The sequence below is a fragment of the Myripristis murdjan genome, chromosome 12 (assembly GCF_902150065.1).
Source record: "Myripristis murdjan chromosome 12, fMyrMur1.1, whole genome shotgun sequence".
NCBI lineage: Eukaryota > Metazoa > Chordata > Actinopteri > Holocentriformes > Holocentridae > Myripristis > Myripristis murdjan.
In genome coordinates this window covers 29630785-29655737 of record NC_043991.1, presented here as the reverse complement: position 1 = coordinate 29655737, position 24953 = coordinate 29630785, and the positions used below count along the sequence as shown (strand labels likewise).

General features: G+C 41.0%; 1 protein-coding gene across 8 annotated transcripts; it reads left to right on the top strand.

Moving 5' to 3' along the window:
• Nucleotides 1-2149: 2149 nt before the first annotated feature.
• On the top strand, nt 2150-24953 carry tpm2 (tropomyosin 2 (beta)). Of its 8 annotated transcripts, none has more exons than XM_030064656.1 (9): nt 2150-2402; nt 5762-5887; nt 10324-10457; nt 11731-11848; nt 12583-12653; nt 14328-14403; nt 14950-15012; nt 15161-15230; nt 24757-24953. In XM_030064656.1, exons 1-9 carry the CDS (start codon nt 2289-2291, stop codon nt 24837-24839), a joined length of 855 nt encoding a protein of 284 aa, XP_029920516.1. In that variant the 5' UTR covers nt 2150-2288; the 3' UTR covers nt 24840-24953. The 8 variants fall into 8 exon arrangements, with proteins under 8 accessions (XP_029920516.1, XP_029920517.1, XP_029920518.1 ...); XM_030064657.1 differs by lacking the exon at nt 14328-14403 and adding an exon at nt 13830-13905; XM_030064658.1 differs by lacking the exons at nt 14328-14403; nt 24757-24953 and adding exons at nt 13830-13905; nt 18714-19073.

Sequence of the window (24953 nt, the reverse complement as noted above, 5' to 3'; positions counted from 1 at the left end):
GAAACTGTCTCCGCTGGAAAATAGTCCCCAGGGAAACATTTGCTTTACACAGTAAATTATCAGTTCTGTGGTTTATGAATGGTGACACTTTGTTAGCTGCAGAAGCAGAACATTATAAGAATTCAAATTTGATTATTATTATTATTTTTATTATTTTTTTAATTTTCTCTTTAAGAATTGTGTTTGTCACACAATCTGGAAAAAGAACCTTATGTTTGACCTTTATTTAATCTCGTTAAGTGAAAGAAAAACAAAGAAACATTGAGTTCTGATTGTTTTATGTGTAATTGGAGAAATTAAACTTCTTCATCACATTTGATCAAAGTGCTGTCCAGGGGCCCCGCGGGCCCTCAAGGCTCAAGGGTCTCCTTGACAAAATGTGGAAAAGTTTCATTCCAGCTTTTTCCAAGCATCAAATATGAGAAGCCTGACTGAAATCCAGCATCACCCACCTGACTGATCACTGATCTGATGTTCAGGATTTTTTTTTTCTATTTTTCTGCTAATATGTTTTTATTTATTGATATATTTACTCATTTATTTATTGTGTCCCAGTAATTTCTTGATAAAGAATGTGAAAGTTGCCAGGTTTCAAAGGGTTCATTCACTTGACAGGTTACAACACAAAAACATGTACAAGTAGTTATTATTTTAAACTGATGTTTAAAACTTTCTGCTTTGGGGATCCAGTACATGAAATAGTGTGAAAAGCCCTGGCCTGCACAGAGCACATTTTGTCGACTGTGTAAACACCAGAAAGTGACAAACAGTGGAGCTTTCCACTGTGCACAGCCAGCAGAGAGGAGGAGAGGAATTTCACTTGAGTTTGTTTGTGTGCTTTTTGGTAATTTCCCAATTTCCAGTTAAAAGAATCCCAGTTTGAACTTTGTACTGTCATCCTTTTTAAAACTGCAAGGAAAAGATATTAGAAGAGAATATAAAAAACTTGATAACCTTTACTAATGACTACATTTTAAATAAGTTTACTTTAATAAGTTTACTTTTTGCTTTTACTTGAGTAGATTTTCTCACGTGTGTATTTCCTGAAGTAAAGCATCAGCACAGTGACAGCACTTCACAGGGCAGAGCACACATGAGGGACAGGGGGACATGTCCCCCCTCACATCTGGAGTCTGTCCCCCACTCTTCAGTCCATCTCCCAACTGTTAATTAGTCCAGTGTGTGTGCTGGGGGAGTGTGAGCCTGGGCTGCTGGGAGGTCCAGACTGTTGAATGATTCCACCATGGACAGTAAATAATCAGTCACTTAGGAGCTTTTCATTATATTCCTTTTTACTTCGGGGAGAAACATCACAACACCAAGACGGAAAAAATCAGTGCAGCTTTCCACACTTTTTTCCTCTGTATTTCAAGACATAAATAGATGATAAACAGCATGAAGGATCAAGCCACTAACACACAAAATAGAGCAAAGAAATACAAAAACACCCATGAAAAAACAAATAAATAAATAAACAACTAAATCGTGACTGTATGACAGTAAACCACTGCACACATTCATCGTTTTGATAGCTTTTGTGAGGAGGAAAATGTTGACACGTGTGGCTTCATTTACTTTATAAACACAAAGAATTGGGTTTTTTTTTTGGTTTTTTTTTCATTGTAAATTTGCATTTGTGAATTATGGAATTCAGCAAGAAGTAAGATCAAATGAATAGGAAGAACTGCATTCTCATAGCCTACCTGTTGCTACAAACAAAGCAACCAAACACACTGCGTCTACAGAAAAGACTGAAATCTGAGGAAATGATGCTAAAATGATTAACATCTCTCCACAGTTCCAGTGTAAATGTACAGAGCATAATAACATAATAATAATAATAACACTCATGTGTGTCTCACTGTAACTTCTGTGAGAAATGTTTCACACGACACAATCTGTGGATCAACCTCTAAATGAGCCTCTTGTAGCTGATTTTTTTTTTATTTTTTTTGTGGAGTAAGAGCCGAACTTTTTCCCGTCAATATCTCTGAAAACATGAGTCCAATAAAACGCTGCTGGAGCAGAAGAAACCATATTGTCTTCCCAAACATAGTCACCATCCCCCGGAGGAGCCGCCTGACGTCACCAGGCGCTCCGTAAAAAAGTGCGGGCCAGACGCGGCCGCCGTCCCACTCTCTCTGTCTGTCTGTCTGTCCGCCTGTCTGTCTGTCCGAGCTGCTCTGACCAGCCGCCGGCTAACCTCTCCACAGAGATCGTTAACGTCTGTCGAGAGCACCGACTCCCTTTTCTTCTCCCGGGACTGAGAAAAAGCATCCAGAGGAAACATGGAGGCCATCAAGAAGAAAATGCAGATGCTGAAGTTGGACAAGGAGAATGCTATTGACCGGGCAGAGCAGGCTGAGGTGGACAAGAAGGGGGCAGAGGACAAGTGCAAACAGGTAGGGGAGAAGTGTCGGGGCCACAGGTGTGTACTGCTCTCGTCCCCTTTGCTTAGAAGAAAAGCACCTCCTAAATTTAAAGTCCCACTGCTGCTGCTTTTGCCTCGTATTAAAAGAGATCCCAAGGAATAAACAGTGACAAAACAAAACAAAACAAAAAAACTGGGCCACATAGTGTATTTGTACTTATACAGGTATATTCATTGGTTATAAATTTGGGGGGGTTCTTTAAAAGTGCAGTGGCTGAGTGAGGTGTTCTGAACATTTGTAAAGGAATACATTTTTTTTTATCATTATTATTATAATTTTGTGATTTGATTAATCTCCCAGGAAGGAAATTGTCCGTTCTGTCTGTGTTTGGGCTTCAATGTCAGCCGCTAAGCTGCATGTTGCTCAAGGACAGCAGCAGGGAGGGTCACAGTCACAGTCACAGTGGGAATCAAAGCCAGGACCTCCTGCTTTGGAATGTCTTCAGTAACCACTTGGACATCCCGCCGCCCCGACCCGAGAGGGACATTTTCCTGCCAGCGTCACTTCTTGGCCTTAAATATATAGAATTATTGTGATCAAGTTCAAGCCAAATGCATTCAGAGGAGACCCTGAGCTTATTTTCACCATAACTCAAGGATAGAAGGATGCTGATGAGGGACGGACTGGCTGGCTGACTTTGATCTGAGTTGTGTCCATGTGGATCTGTAAGCCAGCAACACAGTGTGTCCCCGTTGGTCCCCCGCTCCTCTCAGTCCCCGTGAAATCCATCAGCTTCATCCTCTCCTCTTGTGTCGATTTTGAAATGCACCACTGACTCCCCTCCGCTCATGGAAAAATTGATGTCATCTTTGAGAGAACGTGTGTATCATGGAAGACTGCCACAGCCTCGCCCCGCTGTCACATATCATTCCTTCTCCCTTTCGGCCAGACAGGAGATGCATCAAACCACAGCTAGAATGAAAAAGACACCCAGCAGATGGACAAGTGATGCACATCAATCTTAATATCCACTCAGTAGCCACTTTATCAGGTCCACCTGTACGATCTAGTACAATCCAACACAACTGTTGTGCCATAAAGTTTCCTTTACTGCTGCCTATAATGCTCAGCTTTTCTTTTTGTCACAGTAACAGAGGTGTTCATTCACTTCTGTGTTTGGCATTGAGCTCATAGTGCTGCTGCTGGACTGGACTGCATTTGATTGAGAGGTGTTTCTAATATTTTGTCCCCCCCTTATGTATAGTGAATACAGAGGACAAAAAATTAGAAACACCTCTCAGTATAATGCAGTCCAGTACAAGACCTCTGCAAACCACAACCTCAATAATAAACATAGAATTAAATGTACACATTCTCCACAATGTCAACACAAACTGAACTTTATAAACTTTGTTAAAAGGTAGAATTTATGGCAGAGCTGCTGAGCTGAACTGCATTAGATTGCACAGATGGAGCTGATAAAGTGGACACTGAGTGGATACTGGAATAATAGTGTTTCATGTTTGAATTTTCTGGATATATATTTGATATAGAGTGGACTGGGAGGATTTTTTGGGCATACATCACTGTGTTTTAAGCCAGTTATTATTAGCATTTAGTCAGAGCCAGTGATGTTACATGAGTCCTCACTCCATTTAAGCCCACTACAAAAGTAGGTATGGAACTCGGACGCTCCCTTGACCTGTCATCAGTCCCCCGCCCCGCTGTGTGTTTGTGAAACCACAGGGACCCTCAGCGGCCCGGATAGCAGGGGAGGGACGGGGCATGGCTTTCTTTTTCTGTTTCTCTTTTTTTTATTATTATTATTTATAACTGACATTGTCAGGTTGCAGCCTATGAATAGTGTGACTGCCTTTAGTCTTTGTTCCCACAAGACCCCCTCCCCACACCCCCACCCGCCTTACAGCTATTACAATTGCAGTGCAATCATTTTTCTTTGGCTGGGAGGGTCAGATGGTGGCCGGGCTATTTTAGCGTTCCCTTTATAGACCCTCACCTTCTCTGAATTGTTCCAGGCAGAGCGAGGGTTAGGGCTGGGCAGGAGCCGCCACAAATCCAGCCTGTCACTGCGGCTATACAAGGCTTTGTGGGCTTTTAAAGCCGCACACAGCCTGAGAGCAGCACACATCGCCACACGTGATGTCACACACATCATCTCAGGGATACTGTGCTCATGTCACTGTTATTTGCTGCTGGTGTTTTATTGAAGGGGTGGGGCAAAATATCAAAATATCACGATACTTCCTCTTGCGATATATTATCAATACAGTTTGAGTTTTCAGTTTAAGCTCCTATGAGGCGTATGTATTCCCTGCCTTTAGCTATTTTAATTGGAACGTGTCTGTCATGTTCATGTTGCAGTCACCGTGCAGATTAAATTTCCAGGGTGTTTTTCCTTCTTCAGTTACAGATATCGTCATGTACCACAGCTGAGGATCCTATATCGATATATCTCATACTGCAGAATTGCCTGTATCGTGATACCATCGTTACCCTGGATAACATGTTGCGATAGTATCGTGTTGCCTGTTACTCAGTGACCCACACATCTCCAATGTAGTACTCCAGGTTAGCAGTTTACCAGACATATGGGGGGCAATTTTAGTTTTATTTATTTATTTATTTATTTGAAATGCTTATAAAAGGCATCCCATACATTCAGCCCTCTGAAACCTGTTTCCGTTGAGAAGGGAAAAAAAAAGGGGGAAAAAACAATGAACAAATAAACAAGAAATTAGGAAAAACAAAAGACAAGAAAATTACCAAAAAATTACCCCAAATTTTGTGTAAGTTGCAAAAATGTCAGAAAATTAGCACACCAAAACAGCAGAAAATGAATAATACTAAAAATATCATAACATTGAATGGAAAAAGCTACTAGAAAATCATGCAAATTTTTAAAAAGCTTAGTTTTTTGTAATTTAATTTTAAGTATGTAAATAAATATGTATATAATAATTAATAATTGATTATTATAGTTTTCTGCTAATATGGGTGGCTTATTTTATTTTATTTATTTAGTTATTCATAGCTAAAGTTCAAAATCTAATTTTGTCACAAAACTTTCTCTAGTGTAGAAAAGGAAAACATTCAGGCATTTAAAAATCAAAGTCGTTTAGTGATTCTGCGCTGAATGCTGCACAATCCTGCTTCTTTTTTTGTGACTTTTTTTTTTTTTTAAATTATTATTATAAACAGAAAATGAGAAGTCTTAACACACAGGGGAAAATATATGGGACCAAGACTCAGCCATAAGAAGCTTGAATGTTTGACATGTTCCACCAGCTGAATCATCCACTGTCCTGCAGTAATCTCAGTGTATGTTTGTCTTGTGTGTGTGTGTGCGTGTGTGTGTGTTTGTCCTGCAGCTGGAGGAAGAGCTGCTGGGGCTGCAGAAGAAACTGAAGGGAGTGGAGGATGAGCTGGACAAATACTCGGAGTCTCTGAAGGACGCTCAGGAGAAGCTGGAGCAGGCCGAGAAGAAGGCAGCAGACGTGAGTGACAGGAGGGAACACCAGGGGTCACCCTGCTGCTGCACAATGTCCACACACACACACACACACACACACACACTCACCAGTGCTGGGTGTAATTAGATGACTTGGTAGTGTAAGGGGCTGCGTTTGAAGTTTCAGTAATCACATTAAAGTTATCGCTCTATTAAAAACTCTCATCACTTGTGTCACTTGAGCGCTGGGCTGCTTGAGAGGCAGCGTGTGAGCTGAGGTGTCGGCCAAGTCTGTGAGGGGCCCATCTGACTCTTGTCTGCTGGTCTAGGATCACATTTATGTGTATGATTTATTATGATTAATATGTGAAGCTGATCTTAGATCAGTACTCACATGACTTGGTGACCCTCTGATAAGGGCTGATCTGAGTTTTAGAGAGAAGCACAAAAGCAAAGCAATAAGTAAAAGGTGATAGCAAATGTTTTGCTTCCAAACGCTGCTGCAGAGCTCCTGAGGTGAAGTCCATGACTGATGCCAGTGCTCGCTAAAGCTCCATATTGAACAACAACAACAACAACAACAATAATGATGATACTCTATTCAAACAGCACATGATGTTTTTTTCCTTCCACCCGAAAGAAAAAGCTTTTTTTTTTTTCACAAAGCTTTAGATTTTTCACTGTATAATCCAAAATCAAGAAAATTATATGATTAAACATGATTTTTCAGAACAATAACAAAAAATCATTTGGTCCATGCACATCAGGGTGGAATGAAATCCAGCAGTGAGGTAAAGTAAAGCCACAGCCTCGCCTGTACAGCAGCAAGGTTCCTCTGCACTCAGGCCTTCAGCCGGTCTCAAGCACACTGGACCACACAGGGCGTTTAGACACAGCAGTCACGGAGGTGTGGCCAACAGCTACAAAACAACATTCAAAATTTGTAACATAACATTAATAGGCTGTATGTACAATACAATATACTGATGAGTACCACAAACCATGGAAAGTAAAGATACAGAATGAGCTGTTTCAGACTGCAGCAGGTCGCTGAGCAGAGCGCACGTCTCCACTAGAGGTCCTCTTTCCTCAGCCCCAGCTAACTGTTCATGCTATACCTCTCACACAGAGGAAGAGCGAGAGAGAGAGAGAGAGAGAGAGAGAGAGAGAGAGAGAGAGAGAGATGGTCAGGCGAGGTAGACAGTGGATGGAAGAAAAGTGGACACACCCAAAACAAGTGTTCTGCAAAGGTTTGAACTCACAGAGGCTCTTCATGGCGCAGGCATGAGTGCACCGAACATTTTAGGCCAGGTAGTTTCCAAGATCAGCCACGGACAGACAGACACACACACACACACACACACACACACACTGAGAGAGGAGAGGAGTGAAAACTATCTCCGCCTGCTGGAGATAAAAATAAACAGTATTATAGAGCAGAGCTGCTCACACTCTGTCAGCACATGCCTTCACTAGTCTAATTTTAAAAGAGATCTGCTGAGAGTGAGAACTGGTCCACAATGTACAGGCAGCATCCAGTACAGCCAGCACAAGATCACGGCAATAACAAAAATGAATGCAGAAGTAAATGAGTGAATACATTCGGAAATAATGATAAATAATAAATCAGTCATCTACCATGTAGATGAGGGTTACCTCATTGGAAAAGTGATATGAGAACAATTACAAAATATAAGTGCTGTGGAAATTACACACACACACACACACACACACACACACACACACACACACACACACACACATTCATATATACGTATATATATAGAGAGAGAGAGAATCCCCACATACATCATTTACATAGAGGACGCAGTGACGTAGCACGGAAACGGAAACAGGCGTGAGGCTGAAAATGGTTGGCCCCGTTGCCCTGGAAACGGGTGACAACACAGCAGGTGACATCTCGAGGTGAGGCGCAGACTGCGGGCATCATGGCGGCGCTAACCTCCATAGACTCTGTGAGGAGGAAGATCCAGACGCTGCAGCAGGTGGCGGGCGAGGCGGAGGACCGAGCCGAGCTGCTGCAGAGGGAGGCGGACATCGAGAGACAGGCCAGAGAGAGGGTAACACTGTCCCCCGTCCCACCACTGTCCCCCGTCCCACCGCTGTCCCTCAGTGTACACTGTACGGCCGCACGGCGAGAGCGGAAAGCGACAATAAGCATCCTCCACCGAGCTGCTCCGGGCAGCAAAAGTCGAAAAAGAGTGGAGTCGTTCAATCCAATCCAGAGTTAACCTGCAGCAGCAGCAGACACGTGGTGTTACCTTAAAGACTGGCGGTACATCTCTGACTCTCAAAACACAGACCGGAAGTGCAGCCAAGTTTTCAGTGTTGGGCAAGTTACTGAAAGAAAGAATCAAGCAGAGTCAGTCATTATTCTCTACTAACTGTAATCAGCTTACTTCAGCCGCACTGCTCTCTCTGATGAGACGACTAACTACTTTAGTGTGACTTTGTAAAACCCGTGATGATCAGCTCTCAGCTGAAGTCAAGTTTAGCATATTAGGTATACTAAATAAGATCATAATAAAGAAGATGATTCTAGATCCGCAGACAGGAGTCAGACAGGTGGCGACACACCTTCAGCAGACCTCAGCTCACACACTGTGTTCTGAAAAGTCATCTAATCACAGGAATCTGAGTAAAAGTAATCACATTACTCTCAACACCACTCGTTTCATTGATCGTCCCAGCTGATATCACCAATCCACTGCAACTGTTTTAGACCACATTTTCACATATCTACATGAAACAGCTGTCTCGGATAATAATTAGTATTTTAAACTGTTTAAACTCTTGAACTTCAACAATACTCTTCAGACTTTAGATGGATTATTATTAAATGCATATGGTGATTATCATCACTATTGATCAACCGGCTGGAAGTTATTAGATTTCAATCTCAGGCCTACCGTTAGCAGCGGCTAATAAATGCCAGATATGCCAAAGGAAACATCATATCCCAAATCTGCTGATAATGACATAACTAATACTGGCCTCCAGAGATGGGAGCAAGTCACCCATTTGCAAGTCTCAAATAAGTCTCAAGTCTTAACCTTCAAGTCTCAAGTAAGTCCCAAGTAATTTTTTCTTGGGCAAGTCAAGTCCAAGTCAGGTCACATTATTACAATCTTACCTGCAGAATCCGGTCTTAATAAAGAGAGAATATAAGATATTAGTAACTGATTGACAGGGTCGTCATCCAATCATTACAACACCATTCCCAGCGTGCACTCGTATATCGGGTAATATTCCAGGCTAGAGATATTTATTTTATATTTTATATTCAAACTGAAAACATGAAATGAACAACAATCAAGTCATTCAAGTCATCGTGTCTCAAGTCGAGTCAAGTCCCAAGTCTTAAACTTCCAAGTCCAAGTCAAGTCTCAAGTTTTTTATTTTTTGTCAAGTCAAGTCACAAGTCATTAAAACAGTGACTCAAGTCGACTTGAGTCCAAGTCGCAATGACTCAAGTCCCCATCTCTGCTGGCCTCATCACCTTCAACATGGCTAATGACAGGTTTGGACTCTTGCCAGTTACTTCAGACATTCTTATTAACTCAGGTGGTCCAGGTTATGGAACTGCCATGTCTGTCTGTCTGCCTCTGATGAAGATATCTCAGAAAGTTGTGAATGGATTTACATGAAACTTTGTAGAAAGGTTGGTTGTGAGCTATGGAAGATCCGCTTTAATTTTCATGCCAACTGGCCAAAAGATTCAGTAAGGACAAACAGAAACATGACTATGACCGTGTTGCAGTTTGCCTCATTCCCCTGAATGCCGTGTTTAGTTAACTGATGTCATGTGGGGCACTGGATGCTGAAGTACCATGGACGCCAATGTTAAAACCTCACCATAAAAATACTGTTCTCTTCTATTGAACACCTACATGTCACACTTTTTTCAAAACCTGTACTAAAAGACTTCAAATGTGTTTAGTCGTCACAGTTTTCATGATATAAAATCAAATGGATGAAGGTGAATGGCTCTCCTGATGGGGGCACCATCCGTCTCAGATCTGTGTAGCTGCTGCATTCATAACATTACAGTTAATGCTATGCATGCATGTCAGATGTGATCAGCTGACGGAGCAGAGGGGGGGAAGGTAAATACTGGATCTGCCCCCTTGGTGGAGGTCTGCGCTCTACTCAGCACACTGTATACTGTAGCTCTCATTGAGAGCGTCTCATTAGACATGATGATGATGATGATGATGATGATGATGGTCACAATAACAACAACAACAACAAAAACAACAACAACAACAATAATAATAATGAAATCATAAATAGATAAAATAGTTTATGACAGTGTTGATAATATGATTGTTCAGGTACTGATACAATCTGTCTGCCATTCTTTAGGCATTTCCTTTTTTAAACATTATTAGTGCTGTCATTGCTTCGAGCTGCCTTCAGGCTGGAATCTGCAGCATGCAGTGACTGTCTGTGTCCTTGCAGGCCGAGGCAGAGGTGGCTTCTCTGAACAGGCGCATCCAGCTGGTTGAGGAGGAGTTGGATCGAGCCCAGGAGAGATTGGCCACTGCATTGCAGAAGCTAGAGGAGGCTGAAAAAGCTGCAGATGAGAGCGAGAGGTCAGGAGCTTCTGCTGTTCACCTCCATTCACATGGAATCAAAGCATCACTTTGATAATTTTCTGCTCTACAGATTGGTTTAGATCAGTCATGTTGTCAGTGAGGGCAGTGTCTCACCTCATTTTTTCCACTTCAAAATGTGATACTAACTTTCATCTGCAGTCCTGAGTCACAATGTTAAAAGGCAGTCCCTGTAAGCTCTTAAAAAGAATTGGCACAATGTTACATATTAACATTAAACTCACCTCAAGGGATAATTTCTTTACACATAGGCTTTGCAAGAATTGCAAAATTTTGTTTGGAAAGAGGTTGACACACCTTTTGTTGCCCCTGTGTGTGTTATTGTTATTCTACCTGGCTGAGCTTCTGCCAAACCTGCTGCAATAACTATAACTGTTATTACTGTTCCCACTATAATTACTACAGTTAGAACTGCTACTACAACTAATGACTACAGCTGCTAGCATTAATCTTACCACTACAACTCCTGTTAATATAATGACTTACCATTACCATTGCTACCTGTGCTACGACTGAAATTACAGCTGGAAGTTCTCCATTCTCCTTTCTGTTGATGCTGCTGCTTCTCAGTTGTTACTGTGATCACTACAGTTGCCTCTGTTACAACTACTGTTACTAATACTACTTAAATTACAAATGATACAAGTACTATTACAACTAATAACATGAGCACTACTTTGAATTCTTAGCAAATTCTTAGCAACAAACATTTTTTTTTATATTAAAATTGTATCCTTTTCTTTTTGTGTATATTATTGCACAAAATTCCAGTAAGCAAAGAATATATTTGCTGTATTAGAGAGTGTGGTAGTGTATGTGCCGTATACTGGACTATGGAATGAGTCAGTCACATGAGTCAGAAAGTTTGACATCTTAGGGAAAACGTATTATGAAATCTTAGTGAAATGTTAATGTAACAATAAGATGGTGGTTTTTATAGTGGTAAAAGATGGTTTAAGCCATATCTCTAACTCAGTTATTTGAGCTGCAAAATAGTTAGCTGCATATGATTTGTATTAAAGTTCTTTGGTCAAGTGACTGCTCAGTATTTAAAAAAAAAAATCATATATCTCACTAAGCATGTGTCAACAGTTAATAACAGTTCCTGCAGTTAACCACTGTCAAAGCTCAAAGCATTTATTGCATTCCTGAGCTTACAGAGCTAGGTGTCCAGAGCTGGTATATGTCCTCACAAATGTGCATTTGGTTTATGAGTGAGTGCTTATTGCTGTCTCTTTGCACTGTTATCCAGAGGAATGAAGGTCATTGAGAACAGAGCAACAAAAGATGAGGAGAAGATGGAAATCCAGGAGATGCAGCTGAAGGAGGCGAAACACATTGCTGAGGAGGCTGACCGCAAATATGAAGAGGTAGGAGAAAATTACCCATGGCCCAGTGACTGGATTTGTCCAGCAGAAATCCACCTGTGCTAACTGGCTTTCACTTCATCCCTTACCCTGCGTACGGAAACTATGGTTTCTCATTTACATTGCATTTCACAAACTGGAGAACTCCCATGCAGGGGAGATAACCCAGTTACTAAAGTGCATGTAGGCTAAATGTACTGACTTATTAGTGTTTCCTCTATGGATGAAGGTATGTTGAGTGATTGATTGATTGATTGATTGATTGATTGATTGCTTGACTGAGTTTATTTCAGATGTAAACAATTAAAAGTTGTTTAATTGTTCTTAACCAAAAATGGATATCTCCTTTTCTAATTTGTCATTACTTTCATATTCTCAAGATAAATGCTGTTTAGCCATGAAATCAGCTCCTGTAGTGGTTGGATGAAAATGAAAACTTGCAGACCCATGGGTGATGATGAATTATTTTGGAATCATGACAGCAATTCCTGAGTACAAAATTAAATATCCTCAGCATACCAGTTATTGTTATCTCTGTTTATAACAACTTTTACATAGATACGTGTCCCAACATAGTACAAGGATTGCTTTTATAACAGCCTGTGTAACAGTAAATGTTATAGTGCAAAATTATATTTTGTAATAGTACAACACTTGCTACCACTTGTATTCCTCTTTTCCTTACTTCATTCTGCTGGAGCAGGCGTCGTGCTGAGTGTGTGTTAATGTGTCTGCAGGTTGCTCGTAAACTGGTGATCCTTGAGGGCGATCTGGAGCGTTCAGAGGAGCGAGCTGAAGTGGCTGAGGCGTAAGTTAACCCTTTACACAAACATGAAACTCACTGCACATTTATGTGATCATCGCAGCACTGTCTCTGTGCAGCGGTCCATCAGTGATAATGATCCATTCTATTGTCTGTGCATGTCTGAATTCCTAATAATTATGCAAAATAGTCCCTTAAACTTTGTTACAGAATAATGGAAACTGAAGTTATTGCTTGGACTCAAAATGTCATTATAAAATTGTACAAGCTATGTTTGCTAAGTGGAATAAGCTGTGGAGCAGCAGGTACATATACACCTCTAGTGCAGCAAGGATGCCAACTACTGACTACTGAGAGCAAGTAGAGCTGGGCAATATATTGATATTATGTCGATATTGTGATATGAGACTAGATATCATCTGGGATTTTGAATATTGTAATATTGTGATATGCATAAGTGTTATCTTTTTTCCTGGTTTTCAAAACTGCATGACTGTAAAGTGATGTAATTGTCTGAACCTACCTGACTGTTCTAGCTGTTCTATTATAGGCCTTTACCCACTGGCATTTATGAAAATGCCTATATATCAGAAATCTCATTGTGGACAAATTTTAATATCGTCATTTAAAATATCGTCACAATAACGATATCAAAGTATTTGGTCAAAAATATTGTGATATTTGATTTTGTCCATATTTCGCAGCCCTTGTAGCAAGATGGATCCAAAGTAATGTAGGGTATTAGAGTTGGCATGTAGGAAGTAGAATTCCCATTTTTCAAAACATTTTTTTTTGCTCAGAGTCAGTACAGTACTATAATGATTCATCTTGTTCAAGCTGTAACATTCTTGAATTACTGATTTTTTGAAAAGTCTACTAGAGAAATGAATGGGAAATTTAGTTGTGGTATGTGGCCACCAAAAAAGTCAGTGTTAATGTCCCAGCTAGAAGTAAATGGTAAGAAGATGAAAGGTGTCCTTGTGTCTGTCCCACTTGCTGCTCAGGTCATTTATGTTACAGGCCCATGTGGACAAATGTATTAGGTGCACTCTCCACAGAGAGCCATGTGGATGTGTTTGTTTTGTGTTCTCTCTCTTTGTGTTTTTTGTAATGCATGCCTGAATACATCACACCTCCACCCCATTGGGCACTTGCACTGTTTTGTGACTGCCGTGCCGTCCCCCCCCTCACCCCCGCACTCCTGGCTGCGGACTAACCCAGTCGTGTCAGGGAGCTGGAGGAGGAGCTTAGGCTAATGGACCAGAATTTGAAGTCCATGATGTCCGGAGAGGAAGAGGTACCTATGGACTGGACCAGGGTCCAGTGCTAAACTTGACCCTGACGCACTGACCTGCTGCTTCTCCGTCCTCTGACCTGTTGCCTCTTAACTCCTCCCTCCATTTTCCTTCTGACCTGCACCTCCCTTCAAAAACATGGACCATGTGCTTTAAGCACTGCTTACCATATGGTTCATATTTGGGAACCTTGAATTGACTTGTGTTTTCAGTCAACGGCATGCAAAATATATCAAGCGTCCTAATTTAGTTTGGTTATTATTTGACATCCCTCTATTCAGGTAAGCAATGTCTGTCTGTCCTGCCTGCAGTTTTCCTTTAGACAGGGTTGGTGTTTGATCTCCTCTGTTGCCAACCCTTCTTTCCCCCCTCTGAAATTGCTCCATTTTCTTCTCTTGCTTTTCCTCTTTCTAACATTACTCAGTAAATCAGGTGACCTTGAAGAAGAGTTGAAAAATGTCACCAACAACTTGAAGTCACTGGAGGCCCAGGCTGAGAAGGTACAGTTCGAGCTGTAGAGCAGGCGTCTCTGTCCAGCCTCAGGATTGGCCAACCAGACCATGACCTGCATATCATATCAACTGTGACTGTATTAGATGTCCTGCGGTGACACTATTTCCAAAAGTAAACGTCAATATATGACTGTAACAGTTATGATAGACAAATTTAAAGTCACAGACAGAGACGCAGACTCACTGCTGTTAGCAGGAGTGTGTCACATCTAAAAGTGAGGCAGCAGTGAAAGTGTCTGACGATTCTAACAGTCCTGCTGAAGGGAAGGAACACTTTGCTAGGTGTTTTGAGTTCTGTACATTTTGAAAGGTTGCTGTGCATTAGTATATCATGTGATGACAGTAGAGGTGATAGCATAACACAGTGACAACATGTTTGAAAAGTGCTACTATTGCTCAACTGTTTAAGTTATTATTCCCTTTCCTCAGCTGTTATTCTCAAATAGTTTCCCAAATAGTCTCCCAATGTAGTGCTCAAATATTTTGTTTTAGTTAACAAAGTGCTTTAATAACACCTTTCATATTTTATTGCAGTACTCACAAAAGGAGGACAAATATGAAGAAGAAATTAAAGTTCTTACTGACAAACTTAAAGAGGTGAGATCTCCTGAGTCACAGTTCTACACTCTTTGCACTTTACAACAGTCTTTCTCCACTTTTCTTACCCAGTATTCACTGAATGTACCACAGACAATCTAGAAGCAGACTGCGTTCTCCATACTTTGTTGTGTGTGTCTTTATCCAGGCTGAGACCCGTGCAGAGTTTGCCGAGAGGTCTGTGGCCAAGCTGGAGAAGACCATTGATGATTTAGAAGGTAGTCACCGCTTATTTTTTCTGTCTCCTATCAATCTATTCATTTAAACTTTTTCCATACAGATACCGCTATGTTTTCTCCTAACACATCTGTTTTCTATTCTTGCATGAAAAATATTACATAATTAACATCTTTGCTAATACCAGCTCCACTGTGTGTTGGTGGATGAAGCCAGTAATGAACAGAGGGACTTTATCATCTGTAACTGCATCGCCTATCTGCTGGTCCTAACCACCGTCACAGCTTGTTTAGCTTAGTTATGCAGTCATGCCACAATTTTGAATGTCCCTACAATATATCTATGCAAGTCAACAAATCAAAAATGCATATCATAACCTACAATGGATCCTACTAATCACCCAACAATACCTCAAAGTGCTATAGCAGTTACTGAAAAGTATCCAATGAAAAAGTACCAATAAATTCTCAGATTCTTTCCCAAATGTATCTAAAAGTGCCCACAAAGTTATCTAACTGTACGAAAAATTACTCTAAAGTGCTAACTAAAAATTGCATTAAACAGACCAAAGTTCTCAAAGTCACCCAAAAGTACTCAATTACACCAATATACCCTAAATTACCAAACAGTGCTCAAATGATTTCCTTGTACATATCAATCAGTGAATTTATTCCACCACTGCTCCTCTCAGGGTCCGGCCCGCTGACACATGGGGTCAAATATTACTCAGTGGAATGGATCATGCATGGGCAGCATCCCATGGACCGTATTTACACCACGAGGAATCTCAGAGCCACATCTTCCTAGATTACAGCTGCTTTTGCTCCCATCAAAGCCAGCATTGCATCTACTATTCCCTGCCAGACTCTAGGTGTTTATGGGTGGAACTGGCCAGAAATTTAACTCCCCCTTAAAGTATCACAATGATTGGCCCCCAGCTCCAGGGAACTAAGAGTTTCATCTCAGTGAATGGATAAATGTTTGGATAAATGTCTTGCCAACGTTAATGGTTTATCATGAAAAAATTATGTGGCTGGTCTAGAAAGAGAACTTCAACAGGAGGTTAGTTGTCCATAATTTCTGCAACTGTTTTAAATTCAGTTTTGTTTGGAGAACTATTTCTCATCAAGGTCCATAGAAGCTACATGTCCAGTTTTGTAGAAATTAGACGTACAGCCTTTGACCCCTATGCTGCAGGTCCAGTTTCCACTATCACAAATAGCAAATCAGAAACATCAAACAGTCTAAGGAATATGTACATTTCCACTGTGATGATTTGCTGTTGCGCCCCCTGATGGAATTTTAGTGTAAACATTATGGTGAATGTGCTCCTCACCAAGGACTACACTGATTAAATGTTGTGTCAGTACACCTCTGAAGGTGATCAAGTTGCTGCTGCCATTTCATTGGCTCATGGCAGCTATGTGGTTTGGAGCTATGACTTCTCAGTTACTGAGAGTTGAGCAGCTGTTGTAAGTGTGCTGTGTAGAAACTTTCACATTCATTTCATGTTGGCTGTCAACATACAGCAATGTTATTTTAAATGATTTGTTGCTTCATAGTAAATTTGTGTTTAAAACTCGTGCTATTCCTCGGTCCGACATGACAACTGTGCTACCAGGTTTGGTGTTGATCAGACTTCAATTTATGGAAACCAATTTTTTTGGTAATCACTTATCATCAAGGTCTTTAGATGTGACTTGTCAAGTATGGCAGAAACTGAGTTTGTGAGGTGAAGTATTTTGTTTTTGTTTTTTGTTTTTTTAATCCAAGATGAAAGAAAGCCCAATTTAGTTGGCAAAAGAACATCCAATAGGAAATAGAGGATTTTTTTTGTCATAAGACACCAGTCATGAGACTCTTGGCCAACCAGGGGCATACATTTGGATTAAGCCTCTATCAGCCTGCAGAGGTTTAAAAAAAAAAAAAAAGCTGTGCATGGGACAGGAATTGGGTGAACAGTTAAAAAACAGCAGAGGTGGAAGAAAAAAGAAGAATACATACAAAAACAGTAGGGTTCCATGCGTCTCATGCTCAGATCCCTAATAATTGTACAAATACAAACCCTAATAACACAAAATGCAATGAAGAATTTCAGTTGACATTTTCAGATATCACTCATCGCCCAGAACTCTCAGCTTGAGAGGGGTCTGCTGTCTAAACTGTAAGCTAACTAGGCAGCAGGCTAATTTAGCAAAACAACCAGTGTTAGACATTTGACTACTAGCCACTCATGTTGTCTTTTACATTTATTGGCTCATGTACAAATCAGCTGTGTTAAATATGTCACTGATGAAGTCAAAAAAACAGTACAGGATTGAACCATGTCAACAATCAGCTGTTCACAGCCATGGCTGCCCAAGGGCTGTAGACCTCCCACATGGCTGCCAGAGGGGTGTGTCACGTCAGCTGAAAGCCTGCAATACTGAGGTTATCATTAAAGGCTCATTTACACTCCCTTTACATACAAAAATAAATAAATCTGTTTCCAACAATGTAACCGTCACTGCCCACATACTTTATGCATTCCTGATGTCGGCGTGGATGTTACGTGATAAGTCCACTAGAGGGCAGCTCAGAGTCCAAAGTTTCTGGCAACAATAAACATGCCCTGCGTTCCAAATCGCATACTTATACTTACTTACTTACTTTTAGTATGTACTGCAGCTGACCTTACAAAGTATGTAGTTTAGTATGAAATATGCATGCTAATTCTTTTTTTCCCCTACTAAATAGTATGGTAGTATGAGTATTGGAACGCAGGGATGGTGATGGTGGAGGAGGTCGCGTTAAGGGACCTGCTACAAAGAGGCAGAAGCAGAGGCAGTGTTGTAGACGGTGGTGGTCTGTAAGGTCATCGAATACATCATGACACAAGGAAGCAGAGTTCTTTTCTCTAATATTACCGATGAGATAGTTTTCTGCTGTGTGTCTCGCTCACAGAGGGGTTAGGGTCTCTCTACGGTCTAGGGTTACCGTCTTTGTTGAACTATCGGCTGCACTGCCCCCACGACCTCAGGTTTGGATCCGTAAGCTTCCTGATAACTGGCACAAATATGGACCAAATGAATGCAGAGCACGGACAGAGGGCTCCGTCTGTATCTGTATTTGAGCAGAAATGACACATCGTGGTGTTTGCTGGACTAATAGTAGGCATGACATGAAGCTGAGCCTGTGCATGTGCTGCAAGTGGCAGTTTGAAGTGGAACATGTGGTGATTAAAGGCTGCATGACCTCAACGGAGATCTTTAGGGATCAGGCCTGAGGTTAGGTCCTCAGTGTCCTGTTACTGAAATATGCTGACTAAGCATGTTACTTCTGGTTGTGTGTTGCTGTAACCACATGTGATGACCCCAGATGCATTTTTACAAGTCAGCTGGAGGACCAGTTTGTATCACATTTTCAATTTTCTTCTGTTGTTTTTGTTGTACTTTTGTTTGTCCCGTGGTCACGTTTTGTTTCTATTCTGGTGCACCCCTTGTCTTTGTGTCTGTCTGTCTGTCTGTCTGTCTGTCCCCACACAGACGAAGTGTATGCTCAGAAGCTGAAAGGCAAGGCCCTCAGCGAGGAGCTTGACCTGGCACTCAACGACATGACTACTCTCTAGACGCTCCCTCTCTTCCATGCGGCTCCTCTTCCTCCTCCTGCTTCCTCTGCTTCTTCACCTCCTGTCTTTCTGTCCCATTCCACAGTGATATCCTGTCCCAGGACACTGTCGAATTGTAATCTATGACTTAGTGCTGGATTCCCTCATGTGTCAGAAACCTGTCCTGCTCACCTGGTTCTTTTACAGAAACTATCATAGCGAGTCTTTGCTCCCTGGTTCAGTTGTTGATATCCCTGCTGAGACCTTGTCTTCTGCATTTACATATTCATGTAAAACATGACAGATCTTTCCCTTGTTGCCTTCTGTAATAAATGTATGAAACACTTTGATATTTCTGGCACATTTTCAGTTCTGTCCTGCCTGCTCTCTGTCTTCTGTGTGTCTTCTTTGTGTGTGTGTGCTTTCTCAGTATGGCGCTCTCTACATAAGCACAACAACATGTTAAGTGACCACAGGTGTTTGTAAAAGGCCTTTGCAGAAGAGGCTTGAACGTGATCAGAGCCACACACACAAGGCCCTGCTGGAAGAGCTCTGACAAGACAGTGGAGGACCTGGCTCTTGTTGCTACAGGCCTGTTGAGGTCTGCCGGCAAACCTACAGGAACACATGAAATTGATAACCACGGTGATTTTTGTTGCTTTCAATTTGCCTTTCACACAGTGTTAAATGATCAGTGTTAAAGTGATATAGAGGTTTAATAAAACATTTGTCTGTATATGTTCTTGCCGCTGAGCTTCACCAGGAGCTCTGCTAAAGAGAGCAGCTTCTGTTCTTTGCCTCCCCATTCATGTGTGTTGCGTTCACAAACAGTTCTCAAAAAGTTCCAACTAAAACATGGACGAGAGGAATCAACTAAGAAAGCGGTGGGCTAACATTTATTTAATATTGGCTGCTGCATTTTCATGATAGAACTGTGAGAAAGTAGTTCTGGTGATCTGGAGGAACCGTACAGTAAATCCACTGAACACGGATCTACTTTCTCATTTAAACATTCTGAAAATTCAGTAGTCAGTCTGTAGAAAGTTTTCAGACCACTGCTTACTGAGATGATGTATTATTTTTTTGTAACTTGTAACTTTTTATAATTATGTTTATAACTGTTTCATATTTTAGTTAGAACTATGTTTTTGAGTTGTTTTATGAACACAATACAGATGAACTGGGAGGTGGGCTCTCCTGGTGAACCTGAGCATCAGAGTATAGCTTACACTGAGCTCGAGAACACACAGCCTCCAGGCAAGGGTTTCACTAAATTTCCATATCACTTTAAAAAAATTTTGAGGCGGAAAAAAACCTTTACATCAAGACCCAAATATCTGCTTCGTGTGGCATCGCAGAAGTGAAAACAACATGCTGCCTGGCAAACACACAGCAGAGCTTTGTGTGCTGAAGCCTTGGATAAACAGTAGTAGCTCAGAGTGAATTTCACTGGAAGTATGACACAACTTCTCAAAGTCCAGTGAGGTTAGGTAACAGTTAACTTATTTCATTCAGTTTACTCACTGACATTTTGGTGACTCTTTGTTGAATAGCAAACTTTACATAGAAATTTAGTGACAAAAAGCACTTATGAAAACATGCAGTTACAAAGTGCTGTTTGTCTGTAAAGATTTTTTTTTTTTTTTTTTTTTGCCATTTCTGTTTTATTTGACGGTGACAGCAACGTGGTACGCGCTCTACCGCGTGAGCTGCCAGCGCCCCCTGCAGCATGCAGGCTGTAGAGCTGCACCGTTTGGGGCAAACCTTGTACTGATTGCTGTTTGCCTCGGTTTCACTGTTGGAGGCTAGGGTGGGTTTTTCCTGCTTTACTGGTGCAGAGAACCAATCAGTAAAACACCCTGTTATACTTTGGCAAGTGGTTTGTGTGATCGGATCACAGTTGTTCACTGTTCACACTTGATTTTAAATACATTTCACATATTTTCCAAGATATTTAAAACATACTGAATATTTGTACATCAATATTTCAGTCCATTTAACCCTATGCTTCTACTGGTAAAAAGTGAGTGAATGCTGCAGTGGGTGGTGTCTATCTGTTCCTCTATTTTCTCTCTGTGTGTGTGTGTGTGTGTGTTAAATATTCCTTCTATATCTTATTCTGATAGTCAGCTGTAAGACATTAATCTATATTTAACAAGAAGAACAAAGGACGCTGTATTTTTGGGTGAAAATAATGAAGGCTTGCTCTGTTTCCAGTCTGTCACTGCTCTGACCTTCTTTGCTCGAACGTGACCCCGTCTCTCTTCTCTCTGGACTCCTTGTCCTGTCCCTACAGACCGCTGTCACAGCAAGGTGGACAGCAAATACATTCTCAGTAATAACCGGATAGTTTGTATAAATCGGCTTGACACATTCAAAGGGCGGAGTTTCACTGGCTCGCTTCAATCCCTCCACATCACACTGAAAGTGTTACTGACTCAGAGCCACCGCTTTATTCATCTCGCAGAGACTGGGCTCGTTTGAGTTATGCACACATCAGTATTGTAAGGGTGGTCATTAAATATGTTCCATATTTACACGCTGTCTGTTTAGTAGAAGTGGAATAGCAGTGTTACAGTGCTACAATGATTCATTTCATCTGGACAGCGTAGATTATTGTTAGCAGTAGTGATACCTTAAGATGATGCACATGACACAGCATATTTATTGTGGAGATTATGTAACTTTTATAACTGGTCTAGAAAAGTGGTCAAAAACTTGTTATGGCAATATTTGCATTGGTTCTTTGGGTTTTAAAAAATACATTATTTCATTAAACCCAGGGTTAATTGTTCCTATCGTGAGAGCATGCAGGTGCACACACACACACACACACACACACACACACACACACTGTAATTACAATTATTAATTACAATGGGCGCACAGTATTTAAGCTGTAAGTGATGGATATTGGTCCGAGCGCTCCTCTGTGTCTTAGGCTGCAGAGTTTGTGTTATATAAACTCATGACTCAGCACTTTGGCTGATCCTGTTGATGGTTCAAATTTGACAGCATGCAAGTTCTTCCTCATCCTCATCCTCATCCTCAGCTTATCCTGGTTGTCTGATTCTAATTTTCCACCACACTACATGGAGAAGAGGACAATAACAAACATTTCCTTCAAAGGAGGGATAGCTGACTCAGGTAGTGTGCATCGTTCCACAAAAAGGATTATTTGAAACTCCTTCCAGCAGTTCAGCAGTGACAGTCAGAATTCAAAGCTCTCTCTCTCTCTTCAGAAGTTACCATATTTGGTGTAAAGACTGATTTTCCACTGTGTTGTGTGGAGAAAAGCATCCTGTGGTGGAAGAGCATTTAGCCTGTTTACCTTGAGGGAAACGCTGAGTTAAACGCTTGTTAACACAGTCCTTTTCTCCTGGTGGCATGGTGGAGAATCACTCTCAGTAAGCACACAGATACACTCAGTGGCCACTTGTACAGTCTAATGCAGGTCAGTGCAACAGCTCTGCCATAAATTAGACCTTTTAAGAAAGCTTATGAGGTTTTTTTGCCCTCCCTATGTATACACAATGAGGGGGACAGAATAGTGGAAACATCTCTTAGTAAAGTGCAGTCCAGTCCAACAGCAGCACTAACTATGAGCTCAATGCCAAACACAGAACTGAATGAACACCTCTGTTACTGTGACAACAAGAAAAGCTGAGCATTATAGGCAGCAGGAAAGGAAACTTTATGGCACAACAGTTGGACTGGATTGTATTAGACTGTGCAGGTGGACCTGATAAAGTGGCTACTGAGTGTGTGTTAGGTAGTTTATGGAAAATGAGAGTTTAGTTGCTCTAAACCACTGATTACACACTCTTCAGATTTGAATTGTATTGTTTGAGTGGCAGGGAATATATTTGTCTGTCATGTGTTGCTGGGAAAGCAGAGAACACAGAGGGGTAAAGACGTGGCTCAGCCGGCTCTAGCTCCGGGACGGTTTGCAAGTCGATCCATCTTCAAAGGGGAACTACGTTCTGGTGGAAAGGGGTTATAAGAGGCCTGAAAGAAATGCTACAGTGACGGTGTAGGCTGAGTGGATTATTGGCAGTGCAGCAATTCACAGGTAATGTGTAAACATTGTCATCGTGGTTACACAACGAAGTTGAAAGGCACAACCAAGTTGAAGTCTTTTGTTTATCCTGTCTGTCTTGTTTTGCTATCCTGTCTTGTCTTGTGTTGACTTATTTTTAATTGCTGCTGAGAGAATGCCAACTGAATTTTGTTGTGTAATCACAATGACAATAAATTTTCTTATGTCCTTATGTCCTTATCTCAGCTGTCAGCATCAGGAAAACACTGTTAACACAACAGTTCATTCAGCTGTGGCCCAGATTATGGGCATTTAATTATTCATCTGTAATTTCTATGTCTATTTTATTGCTCCATTTTTTTAGTTAAATCAGTTCAGGCACTCCTCTCGTTTTAGAATACAAATTTTCTTGAAACACTGGTGGCGGTAAAGCATGGTGGGTGCAGCGTGTGGTTTGAAGGTGGCAACAAGAGTCATTTTCCTCATGCTCAGAAACAGCTGAACAAGTTGCTCTGCTTCTTCAGCAGCTGCTCAGCTCGGTCTAACTGCACCACATGTCTTGAATTAAGCCGGTGTGATGCACTGACAAGGAGGTTTGAGCTGCCGGCTTGACCGGACCGCCACGATGGAGGACAGCAGACACTGATCTGTCATCCAACCTGCACCCCTCCTGCGTTACTTTGTAAAGGAACGTAAAGCCTGTCTCTGTGTCAGCCGCTGCCCTGAAAAATACTGCAAGACATTCTGTTGTTTTCGGTGCAAGTTAGCTCTGTGGGTTAGCAATCACATCTTATATGAGATATTAGGGTCAATAATATTTTGAGCTTGTGAAATGTTTTTGCGCACAGAGATATAATTTGCACATTTTTTAAAAGGTTTTGTAGTTGAAGAGGTCTTCTGCGTGTGTGTGGAACACCTGTTCAGATGCTCCTTAGGCTCACAGTAAAGGCACACTCTTTGACTTCATTCAGGCGACAGCAGCCCCAGAATCTCAACTTTCCGCCCAAACGCAGAACTGCAGCTGTAAATGAGGTAGAAAGAACAAAGACCATCAAGAGGGCTTGACCTCTTGATCAAAACTTTTTTTTTTTTTTACTGTTTCCCTCAAACACAGGGGTGCTCTGAACCAAAATCAAGGAGTGTGTCTTTAAGTGAATGCATTACACTTCTGTAATTTACCAGCTTTCTTGGTGAAATAATTCAAAAACACTTCATGGAGAAATGTGTAGAATAGAGGCGTAAAATCGAAGTGTAAAAGAACAAACTGTTCAACACACAGCACACCTCATGAAGCTGCCACCAGTGATACTCATACCTGACCGTGACTGTTCATTATGTTCTGAGCCGGGACGTTAAAAAGTGCAGCGTGTGAAACACACACACAAAACCACACATGCTGTCGCTTTTTTTTTTTTTTCACACCTTGTTTGTCTGTCCTGTATTGTCTCTGTAATGTCATATTGCACAATAAAAAAAAAAAAAAAATGACAACAACAGATAACAATAATTACCATAAAATAAAATAAACAAATAAATAAAAAAAGTTGAAACATACAAAAAAAGTTACAAGAAAATTATTAAAATAATGTATTCAACTGTTATATCAGTGATTCCAGATCAGATTTCTTATGTTTGGGCTGCGTTCAGGCGCTTTTCACAAGTATGTAACACTGAAAATAAACAGAAATATCTCTTGAAAAAAAAAAAAAAAAGTGCAGCGTGACCAGATCCACTGTATGAGCCTGAATATACATTTTATACATTTTCAATAGTCTAGTCTATAATGAGACAGAATATGGGGAAGATTGGAAATGGTAGTGTTTTTTTCTCCCTAATTGTGACCCAAAAATGTATTTATATTTTATCAGTGTCAGTTGATTGGATGTTTGTTTGTTTGTTTGTTTGTTTGTATAATCCGCTCTGTCTGTGTCTCCTCCACCAGAGAAGTTGGCCCAGGCTAAAGAAGAAAACCTAGACATGCACCAAGTGTTGGACCAAACCCTCCTGGAGCTCAACAACCTATAGAGCCTCGCCTGGTGAACAGCAGCCACCGAGTGCAAGACCAACAACAACAAACAAACAAACAAAAAAAAAAAAAGAAAAAAAAGAAGAAAAAAAAGGCGAACAAGCTTTAAGCCA

Bases quoted from the DNA above. Each gene is read 5' to 3' on its own strand.
- tpm2 (XM_030064656.1), top strand. From the start codon at position 2,289: ATGGAGGCCATCAAGAAGAAAATGCAGATGCTGAAGTTGGACAAGGAG. The intron at 12,654-14,327 runs GTAAGTTAACCC...AACATTACTCAG, and splicing joins CGAGCTGAAGTGGCTGAGGC to TAAATCAGGTGACCTTGAAG. The intron at 14,404-14,949 runs GTACAGTTCGAG...ATTTTATTGCAG, and splicing joins TGGAGGCCCAGGCTGAGAAG to TACTCACAAAAGGAGGACAA.